Consider the following 12,143-nt stretch of genomic DNA (forward strand, 5'->3'; position numbering starts at 1 on the left):
TCCCGTGAACCCTGACTCAGATAATATTTTTCGCAATAAATTATTTACAGTTTCCAACTAGTAGCATCATTATTAAATTGACGAATTTAATTTGTGATATTTCTAGCTACAGTTTTTGATTGCGCTTCGACGGTCGCAGTTTATAAAAATTGAAAATGTATTTAAAGTTTATATATAAAATAATAAGATGCTTCTTTATTTATTTGTATGAATATACTTAAGCGTTCTAGTTCAAATTATTATGGATTACATATTTTTAATATAAAATTGATATAATTTGAAATAAAACCATTTCAATTATTTAAACTAAAAGCCCATGCGTTTCTCATTTCACTTAAATATTATTGATCTTTCGATATGACACAGCACACATTATAACGCATGGCTCCTAATTTACGAGCTCTGTGCTTTATTTCAGAAGAGGATGCTACACGATAGTACTTCGCATCGCTATCTTCTCAAGTATTCGTAAACGTTTCCGCTGAACATTCGTGCAGCAAGAAGCGCCATTTGCTTGCGATTTGTCGAAAGCGGCGCGAGATTTAACGACTTTTGAGGAAGCCAATGCGTCGCGCGCAAAAACGCCTCGAGTGCAGTGCCAGTCCGCGGCTGATGCCGGTCTTTTTGCGCCGGCTCTTGCCCGGGGGATGGGCTTTGGCGGCCGTCTGAGCTAATTCTTATGCGATCGTAAATAATGTCGCGCATATATCAAAACTTACAGCGACTCCCCATCCCGGCGTCGCAGTCGACGTCGTCGTCTCCTGCGATAGTCCTATGCTTCACCCCTTTCCCTCCCCTTCCGTTCTACCTGCATCCCTCACCCTGTCGCGCCCCTTTCGCGTTCCCCTTGACCATTCCCTTAGTGTCTTCTCTCCTCCTTCCCCCGCGACCCCGTCACTTACCGCTCGTGCATTTGCACGTCTGCCAACAGCACTTATGGTCTCGGTCAGATTAAAGATACAATTCCGCGATGCTATTAATTAAGAAAGTTAATTACGCCGGAATTCAATTTTCCTAATTGCTCATCACCGAGTTTTCGCGCCGCTTGTGCTACCTAGCAACGGTAGAATCCTGTCTGTTCGTTTGCGGAGCTGCACTACTACGTCCAGAAAGTCGGCGGCGGACGGAGAGTGCTATGGGGTCGAGGATTCCGTCGAAAGCTTTTCTCTTTCTCTCTCTCTTTCTCTCTTTCTCTATCTCTCTTGACCCCTTTTAATTTCACTATCTCGATTTAAGAGCGGCTCTTTCTTCTTCTTGTTTCTCTTTTTTCAAATATCTTCAAGCTCACCCCTTTCACCATCTTGCAACTGACTGCGAACTTTCGAGGGCAAGGTTCAAGTGGAAGAAGCCGAGTTAGACGTATTTAAAAGGATTCCTGATGTTTGCAAATTTTTTTATGGCGATCCATTAAAATGTTGCTCCACTTGCGCGAAGGGATACAATAAAAACGTGAACGAGGCGGAGACTCACGCATCACGGATAATTTACGGACAGCATCGAGGAAATCGATTAAAATCTTTTAAGAAACGATAGGTGGGTAAACAAGCGTTAAATATAACTCTGCAAATCGGGACATTCCGTGTCGTTGTAGCGAGTTATGATATCACTTTCCGACATCCTACGAATCCCCGGTGCCTCGGTACGTCGACGGCTCAGTCTAGACGATTCATGGATACTCTTCCAAGATATTTTAAATATATATCGAGCACGACGGACTGCGGAAGTTTGCAGGGAGTTTAATACCTAACGGCTCCCTAGACTGTCGTTTATACCGGCTCCAAACTCTCCGCTCTTCGAGATCTCTCCTCTCGTTTCTTATCTCGCTCTCTGTTACTTCCTCGCGGTGTCGCGCCCTCTTAACGTACGATATTATTAAATTTCGTAATCGAAATACTCGCCGGCAAAGTGAAATCCGCGAGCCCCGGCTTTCGCGGAATTCCGCTAATTTTTCATCCGCTGCCCATACCCTCGGCGCGCCACCGCGACGAGAGAGAGTTTCTTAAACTGCGGAATCCATTTATTTCGCTTAATACGACAATGCACATTTTAACAGATATCTTCCGAGCCAGTTAAAACGTTCGTATCGGTGCAGCTATAGCGTGGATTATAAACGGATTTAAACTAAGCCTTTAATCTTCTAACTTCGTCGTTTGTTGCACGAAAGCGCGTCCAAATTATTTTACATTAATAATTTATTCGAGATCTATCGTTAATTACGCACGGTTAATTATGTACGAATTTACACGCGCGAGAGAGGCGGAAAATTGTGTGCATCCATTAACTAAAGATCTCCATTTTTTGTATAACTTTGTACTCTTTTACCTCGCTTTAGACGTAACTCTCCGACGCGAGCGGACAGTTTCCGAGACAGTGTCTAAGGAGTTGCTAAGAGCGCGAGCGGATGAGCTAAAGTGCAACTTACTCGTGAACTTCCTACGCTCATAAATCATTATGATTCCGCGCGGCTATAATGCGAACGCGTTTGCACTTATTATGTGCTGATATATATATATATATATACCTGGTAATATATATATATACCTGGTAAGAAAAAATTAGGTCAGTAATTATGGCGCGCGAAAAAAATCAAAACGCGCTCGTATAACGCTACTTGCGCGAACATTGATGTTGCTCGTTATGCATGTTACTATGCCGTTATAATATATTAATATGCCGTTACAAAATTTTAATTACTACATTTTACATGGCGCTTTGTCTTTTTCTCAAGTCGGTTGTTCGAAGAAATTATTGACTCGCGAGGGAAATTATTTGCCCGGGCTACCATACGAGCCTTACAGAATCGCTATCGCAGATTGAAAATTAATTTTTAATTCCGCTCTCGCTCAGCCCGATAATCAATCCCGTTATAATTAAGCGCGTGTTATTTTAAAATATATCGCAGTTAGTTTTTAGAAGAGCTTAAATACTTTGAACGTGAAAAACGACATTGAATAATAAAAGGTCGATATTTGGAGAGACAAGATTAATGAAAAATTTTTTTAAATTTAATAAGATTATAATTGGAAAAATCTAATTAACTATCAACAATTTAGTTACATTATTTCGATTGTTTTTCTATAATTTAACTTAGTCTCATGAAAACATAATTTTCATCTCTCATTTTCTACTTCATTTTCTATTATATTTGACAATTACTTATAGATAAAGCTTTTATAAAACTAAATACTTTTATGTCTTAAATTTGGGTAATGGCAATAGTTTGTTTTTTTTGTCAGTGATCTAAAATATCAATTTTCCACTATATTTCCGCAAAATAAATTACAACAACTTAAAATAAGTTTTTTAATCATTTTTACTGTATAATAACGCTATAATTATTATCAATATTTTTTAAATATGAAAACACGCGGAAAGAACAATTTTACTGAAATACAGATCTGAAAATAATTAAATGGATCCATTAAAAAAATTGTGTCGGATGTTTCACTTGGCTGCTAGAACTTCAAAAGTATTTGCTGCAAAACTTCATCAGACTTGGGTGTCTTACATAATTATTTTGATGACTCAATATGAAATTATTTTCTGATTTCTATCCAGCTAAATTTTTAAATTCTGCAGTAAAATTATTCTTTCCGTGCAGAGAGAGAGAGAGAGAGAGAGAGAGAGAGATACTTTTTGGAAAGTTCGAAAAAAGAATAAATTTGCTCGAACGTGTGAAATTATCACGTCGAAATCAGTGCCATAATTTGGAACAGTAATATAATCAAGCGTACATTTGCACGTCATTTGCATTTGGAATTGTCCATGCAGAAGGTGCCAAGTGGATGCCGTCAAGTGTTACCATATATACGATCGCAAACCAACAGTGATAGATCATTGTGCTCCCAGATGTAGATGCACCGCACGTGCAAAGATTTTGCTTCCGCTTTAATCGACGCCGCGTGTAGTTCCGGCGTGTATGCGTGCCACGTGCCCATACACGCGTGTCGCATTCCCAGACACTAACACGGACGCGCAACGTTCACGGTCGTGATCGTGAGCTCGCCCCGATCGAGAGCGTGCGATTCATATGGCTTGATGATGCGGCTTTCATACGAATACCTGATCGGGACGCATACCCCGGCTATATGCAGACATGCCCCGGCAGCATATTGTCGCCCGAATTCTGGAGATCGCCCTTAATATGGTGCAGCCGATCGTCATCGATCCTCATCAAATTTTGCACGCTGATTAATTACATCGTGTAAAATTACGTCAAATATACGTAATGGCGTAACATACACGAAACATTTACTTTTAACAAGTTATTTAGAAAGCATTAGCATATTATTACATTTTTAACTTTCAATGAGCATCTTAGCTACATTTATTACTTATGCATAACTTTTCTTTGAAATACTAAGAACCTGGGTAAACAACGGTTTTTATCCCCCCCCCCTTTCTAAAATAAGTTTAGCAGCTAAGGGACTGGCCTAATGCATCTCCGGCCTCGGTTTGTGCATGTACTTCCTCTAGGATGCCTCGGAAATTTACCTTGGGACATGAATGATCCAAGGTGTCTCTCGTGCACTTACAGAGTGAATATTTTTCCTGCAGTTAAAACTGTTTTATTTTCAACTAGTTTTCGTTTATATTTCAAGAATTTTACAAAAAGAATTTTACAACAAGAATTTTACTATAAAAAAAAATTAAAATTTAAACGAGATAATTGTAAGGAACATTGCTATCATATTTGCATTGAGTATATTATAAATAATATTGAAAAAGTTTCTTAATTTTAAATTTTTATAATCCTATATTAATAAAAAAAGGTATTGTCGAAAGTATTAAAGAAATATACGTTCAATTCATACCCATGTATATATATTCGAATAACATTTTCAGATTACTAAGTAACTCGACTTTTCTTTTTCTTTTTTGCAACAAATTTTTCACATTATTTAAGGGGTGGAAATTTATTGGCTTCATTGCTGTAATAGATGGTAGTCAGTATCAATATTGAATTGGTTAATTAATTTAATGTTGTGACATTACTATTCTCGTTTAATTCAGAACTGTGTTTCACGACCGGAAATTGATTTAACGCGTAATTTATTTAATTTGTTTAATGAAATATATATAAAATTACATAAGAAATACCGACACTGAGATCCAACTATAAGCTCCATCTTTAATTAGTTGCACAATAATTTCATTGTAGGTATATGTAACAGTTAAAACTTACATATCCTTCGCGCAATGCTATATACGTATTTACTAATGAGGTAATTTAGTCGCAATCGTAAAATTGAATTTACATCTCGCGATACATTATATTGCTTGTATCAAGAATTAATTTGTAATTAGTGAGTATATTGCCTGGAACCAGACATTGGTGGAATTTTGATGACATATTGCTTATGCAACATGATTGACCACATCGATACTTATACTATTGAATATGTACACGGTTCAGCCATATAAAATCTCGCTACTGCGTGGCGGACCTCATACGCTCCGTTACTACTGCCAGTCGAAATTGAACGTTAGCCAATAACAATATTGTGACCTATTTAGTGATGATTTTCTTTCATTCTTCTGGTACATCTATCGATATTGTCTTTCTTGAACGGAAAGAGGAACGGAAGTTTGTTCGCGTACCACAAAGCGGACGTATTTCAGCTATTAAAGGATCAACGCTGCGTAATCAAAGAAGAAGTCGTTAAAAGCGTAATTTCAGAAAATAAAGTACCTGTTACCGGTTTCTCCGTAAAGTTCAGCTTCCGTTCCCGTTAATGGTCGTAAAGATGAAGGCGCGATTGGAATCTAAGCTTCAAAGGGCCACGGTGGTTGGAATTAAGGTTTTCTCCGTCATTAAGACTTTAACTACTTTCTACATCGGCCAGCGTCGCTAGAGTTCGAGTGTAGATGCATCTCAAGTGTGCAAATAGTAAACGCAAAATGAATTCCGTCAGATCAAAGTGCAAAAGGTTTTTCTTTTATTCCTATCGCTCTATCAACGTCGCGAAGCAATTCTTGCAATATTGCAGCTCGATTGGAATACTTACGAATCATTTTTTTTTTTTATTTCCTCTTATGTATGGCCATCGTTGTTGGCGCTTCGCTGGAAATATTGCAGATTCAATTTTGACGAAACCAACTGTCCAACCTTATGCAAGTTGATTGCGCTTACTAGTGCTCGATACCATATCTGCAAAGCGCGTTCTTTTGCAGCGGGATGTGTCATTTAGTACGTTATACATTGTGTGCGAGTTTCAACATCGCCGATATTGGATAAGGAAGATATATTTTATTTTTGTGAGCGATTGAAAGATTTTATTCTCTTAGTTTACTTCAATATCCTCATAAATATATTTATCTAAGAGATTGGTTGGCTTAAATTAGACGTAAAAAAAATTTCAAAAATTGTTTAATATAACTTGATTTAGAATAAGAAATAATAACATCTACTTTTGTTATTCGATAACGTAATTTACGTAATTTGATTCTGCTGATATAATAATTTTTGCCGGATTAAAGCTGCTATTCTGGAAATTTGATGGTAATTGATGGTATCTGCTATGCAAATTTGATCAAATTGATCTTCGCAACATTGTATTAAGTTTAAATAGCGGAGAATGAAGAAACGAGTATCGACATCCCTCAAACAACGCAATAATTAATGGATCCCTTGTAATACGAGGAAACCCATAATTCCTCGTAATCTTGAAGCGACATTGATTTACGAGTGTGGGTGGTGTCATTATTCTCAAAAAGTATCAAGATTTCCGGCGCGTGATATCCAGATTCAATATCCTAATACGGCAATTTTTCAACGTCTACTCATGCGAAGCGTTCCCGCTGATATGACGCTCATTAGATGATATCGCGTGAAACCGCGTTAATTTGATACCGCACTCGTAAATATTCATACGATTACGTGCGCGATACAAGGACGGCTGACGAGTGTAGCACTGACACTTGATTCTCTCTTTTTTTTTTGCCTTTTTGTTGCAGGGGAACGCACGGAAGCCATGCAACGTGACGCCGGATACGTCTCTTCCGGAAGTGACGTCAGGCACTGGCCCGGACTTCTGCTTCCGTTTTCGTGGTTTCTAATACTCGCGCGCAACAGCCAAACTTTCTTGCTCTAGCGCACACCCGACAGTATTTCACGCTTATTTCTTGCCGTTTCCAACGCTGAAATGTACCTAAAATACGACCAAGCGAATTTAGATTGTAAAGATAAATTTTTATAGAGCTTAAGAACATATTTATAAATTGTGTTGTATAATATGTCAAGTGAAGAGATTATGCAATCTAAAAATTTATTACTAGAGCCATTTGTGGTGGGCTCCTTCTACATTAATTGTACATACGTACAAAAACAGAGTGATGGAAAGTTTGATTTAACTCGGGGAAAAAATATATTTTAAAAATTAATAGAGAAAGGAAGGAGGTGGTGGAATACCATTTTGTTGTTTTTTTTTAATAATTAAATAAATTTTAACGTAACACAATTCTTATTATCACCAGTTTGTTAGCTATAGAGTTCCAATCAATAGATTCATCAGGTATATAGAACGAACGTAATTCACAATTTACTGAAGAGGAAAAGGGAATGCGTTTGTGAGATAGCAAAGGGTTCGTGGAATATTAATAGCTAATGTCAAAAGGCACTTTTAATTATAAAAACAAATTAATGATTCTTCGTAGATCTTACATGTTAATAAGTGTCAGAAAATAATGTTTTATAAATATCATGGATTTCACCACCCCACACGTATCTCACGACACTCGTCTTTCCTATACCAATAATTATATAGATTCTAGAATATAATTGTATCGTGACCGATAAATTAGACTAACAATTAAATCATATAACTGCGTATTGTGCATAACGCAATCGAGGAAAATAAGGTAAATAGTGTATTAATGCACTTTTTCTGTCTTTACAAGTAACAGAGAAAGTTAATGGACAATAATTGAATTTAAAAAAAATGTATATATGAATATGGAAATAATTGAAAAGTTAATTGCAACAAGATAGTAAATGAGTAGAGTCTATGACACAGATCTTTACAGATATTTATTATAGATAATGGTTATACGCACACAAAGCCAGTTTTTGTTGCAAGGAATCAATTTCATATTAGGAAGAATATAAATGGGAAGTTGGGTTGTAATTGTAATTTAGTATTTTTTTGTCATAATATATTATTATAACGAAAATGACTCGTATTAGTAAAATAATCTTTGCTTGATAAGAGTGCATAAGCTTTTTTCCGTCGACCATGTTTAAAATCTTTGACTTTTTCTCATTGATTAAGCCGCGATCAATTTTATATATTCGTTCTACGATTGTGCATACAAGATGACAAGTAGGTTTTCTTTGAAAGAATTTCACGCAAATGGAACAAAAATAAAATTCTTGCAAGCAAGTTCCCTCGTGTGCTGTCTCGTAAATTTAGTTTCGTGCGCAAATAATTCATTAAATGACCTGCGATACTCCATTTGATCTCAATGTTCCGGAACGTTCTTTTCGCTGCGCCCTCGCAATTCACGGCGTTTCTTTGAGCGCAGCTCTTAAAGTCAATGGGATTAAAGCGACCGCGCGCAACGCCAAAGGATGCGGAGGTAATTTGATATCGTGTATCGTGCTATATCCTTTCGTTCGAAGGATCTAGGAGAATGCGTCATGAATTTCAAGAAATTCCGACGAATAAGTGTGTCTTGTACTGTGTGTTGCACTCTTTTACCTTATCATGTTCCCCTTATATATAAATAATCAAAAAGACTCGACAGATGTTTGCAACAAAATAAGGTACGTAGTAATTTATAATAATAATCTTTACTTTTCGTTTAATCAGAAAATGTATGTGTCGGGAAAAACAAAAATAATTTTTTATTAGTATTATAATACAATGTAAATAAAAAATGTAATACACATACGGGGTGAGGCATTTAAAGCGTTAGAAATTATTAGTCCCGAAATTATTTATCGTAACGAAAACGTTTTAGACAAAAGTTGAATTATCTAAAGGGAAACAAATAACGGTAAAGTCAAGAGATGAATAATATGACGAATTAATTGGTGTGAAAAAGACAAAGCTGCTTGAAACAGTTTCAAAAGTAACAATAATGCTTTGTCCTATCTTATAGAAAATCATTGCACAAATGAAGATCATATATTCATATTTCAACATATTTTTACTATGCACAGAATAAAAAGATATAAATACGTGTTATATTACAGACTTAATTTAATATATACTATTTTTTCACATTTTCGTATTATTGCAACATTTTTTTCATATAATGTGTGTTATATAAAGATTATTCTTTGCAGAGATAATACATGTGCGTGCAATCAATTCTTATTCGGTTTGCGTATTGCACGGAGTAAATTCCGATGAAATATAAACACTGATTGAATTATGCGTCAGCCTCTTTTATATATCGAATAAGATGATATTAGCTTATTTGTTTATTATTCCGATACGTAAAAGATTATCATGCCGTATACTTTAATTGATCAAGTACGTATGTGCGTTATGGCAATTTCTCTGATCATGCATTGTGAATTCTGAAAACATAATTCTCCTTAAATTCGCAATTTCACTACGCCGTTAACTCTCTCACAGCGGTAGCGCTTTGATGTGTTATGAATTACAAATAAGATGGGCAAAAAGTCACAGTGACGGGCGCGATTACATATTTGATCACAAAGGCGAATTGCCTGCACGACAAGAGAGTATGACTGAAATAAAACAACGAACGCATTAGCTATGCTTTTTAATACTTTGCAATGCTATGTTGACAATGTACATTATTATTTTCATAAAGCAGATGCTACGACTGTACGGTACTCATAACTGAAATTCAATCAAGGATTATTTCACATTTTCAAAATTTTATTTTCAATTTACAGATAACAAAATTTGTTATTTCTAAATATTTATTCAAGAAATTGGAAAATAGACTACATTATATGCTTAACGTAATATTTGTATCTGACAGTTTTATAGTTGTTTAGTGTCTATGGGCATCGTATATATTAGTATATATATATAGAGAGCAAATACGCTATTTACTATTCACGCCAAACATCACGCCGCAGCTATACACTTTCTTTACCACTGAACGTGACGGCATACCAAAGCATGTCTTTTACTACTGAGTATGCATTTCAAACTTAACAATCCATAAAAACAATTAAGTTTTATTATAACAGAGATACCGATATTGTAAAATATTTAAATGTACTATTGGGTTTATAAAATGGCGAAAACAATTTAATATGCAAACAAATATATTAAATCGGTTAACGCTTTGAAACACGGTATCACACGGTATATGTATATGTGAAACTTTTTAAAAATTAAAGAAAAATTATTCCGTTTATTCCAATTTCTTTGTAACTTTGAATTGCTATATCCAAATCTGAAGTCAAAATTTCAAAATTTACAACAGTTAACTTAAAATGACGATTCGAAATCTGATAAATTTTAGTTTTATGTAAAATTAGATATTATATTTGAAAATTTCTCCTAAACGTAATATACTGAAACTTGGTATTTGGGAGTTTTTGGAATCGCTGATTTCAAATTCGAAATAAAAATTTTCAAATTTTCAAACTGTAAAATGGTGGATTAAAATCGTAAACAATTTCAAATTTTATTGATTATTTTTTTTCTTTTATTATTGCGACACTGTACATATTTGCAAGTAATTTTCTGCTTATTCATAATCTGCGAACTCAAAAACTCCTGTACATCAAATTTCAAGAAATTTAAATACAAGGAAAAAATGTATGCTTTAAAGGATTAACATTCTTCATACATCTCTTATTTTATCAAATTTAATTATTGAATTAATATTAATAAAAAATAAAAAAAATAAGATATGAATTCATAAAAGAATGAGTATTTATTTCTATCTTCAATTTCGCTTTTCTTGGTACTTCTCTCGCGATTTTTATTTTTTTATTTTTTAACGAAGATTGTAATTTTCAAATTGTGCCGAACCTGAAAATGAAAATGCAGCAAGCAGCTGTTTTCCGTCCAGACTTCTACCTATTTTGAAATTGACGCGTCCTATGCGCATTTTATATTCAGGACATTACTTCGTGCTGAATTATTTTTCAAGTTCGGACAGGAGCACTGGTAGCAGCGGTAGTAACTCTTCCCGGACGAGGCTCCTGTCTCAGCCACCTCTCCTGCTTGCTCACCGTCGCCAGAACGAATACCGGTTCAGCTTTTCTCTCAGTGTAATCGTATATAACTGTCACTCCGCAGTAAAGGTGATACGAACTGTAAAACTCGGCCAGCCGCGTCAACGTAAAGTCCGGCGTGTATTCAGATCCAAACTACAACATTTGCGTGACTGAAATTTCTAATGCTGTAGCGCTACAATTTTTTGTTTGAAAGAGAACCCGAGTTTCTGCAAAATTCAAAATTGTTGCAACAAGAATGCAATATCAGTCTGATCACACCGACTAATGTCGCGCGCGAGAGACATTCATAATGTGCTAACTGTCAATGTATTATTAAATTTAAACGCTCTCGTATGGGAAAACAAATAATTCATGTTACACAAAGAGGAATTCGTATGGATGTAGCGATTAATTAGATCGCGTGACGCGTAATTAAATTGCCGGATGTCGGTGAATGTCACGCGATAGACAGTTGCAGAAAAGTCAGCGAACGACGGATCTCGCGTCTAACGAGGCACGATGCAATTCGAGTGGCGCGTCGCGGATCGTTAAAAGTGCCGCTTAAGCGACGCTAAAGCAAGAATAAAATAACACTAAATTTACGGCGGACCGTGAATCAACATGCTTTATGATTGTTCGGGTAGCGGATGATAAAGGATGAGAGCACGCGCGGGGAGCTAGCTGGTCAGGTCGAACAGGGGCTCGAATGCCCGCCCAGGGTGGGGGGATGAAAATTGGAAAACTGCATTGTCCACCCGTTCTGCCCCTCTGGGACACATTCGTTAGTGGGCATCGTCCACCGACGATAAATTTCACGTATCTTCCACTTTCCCGTCTTTCACCTGCGCTCAAATTAAAGATCAGCCCGATCGTGATTGCTCTCCGTACGACTATCGACTCGATTGCTGTTATTAAATATATTCCAGGAAATATTGAATTATTAGAATAATTCCATACGCAGCCGTAATTATTTATCTTATAATATTTA

General features: G+C 36.0%; 1 protein-coding gene across 5 annotated transcripts in view; it reads left to right on the forward strand.

Moving 5' to 3' along the window:
- Nucleotides 1-9,165, forward strand: part of LOC105194636 (zwei Ig domain protein zig-8) — a 125,015-nt gene extending 115,850 nt beyond the window's left edge. For all 5 annotated transcript variants that reach the window (XM_011159655.3, XM_039454872.1, XM_039454871.1 and 2 more), the window contains one exon: nucleotides 6,958-9,165. In XM_011159655.3, the coding sequence (XP_011157957.2) occupies nucleotides 6,958-7,094 (137 nt within the window). In that variant the 3' untranslated portion in view covers nucleotides 7,095-9,165. The remainder of the gene's footprint in view (nucleotides 1-6,957) is intronic.
- Nucleotides 9,166-12,143: the final 2,978 nt, after the last annotated feature.

The sequence above is a fragment of the Solenopsis invicta genome, chromosome 11 (genome assembly GCF_016802725.1).
Source record: "Solenopsis invicta isolate M01_SB chromosome 11, UNIL_Sinv_3.0, whole genome shotgun sequence".
NCBI lineage: Eukaryota > Metazoa > Arthropoda > Insecta > Hymenoptera > Formicidae > Solenopsis > Solenopsis invicta.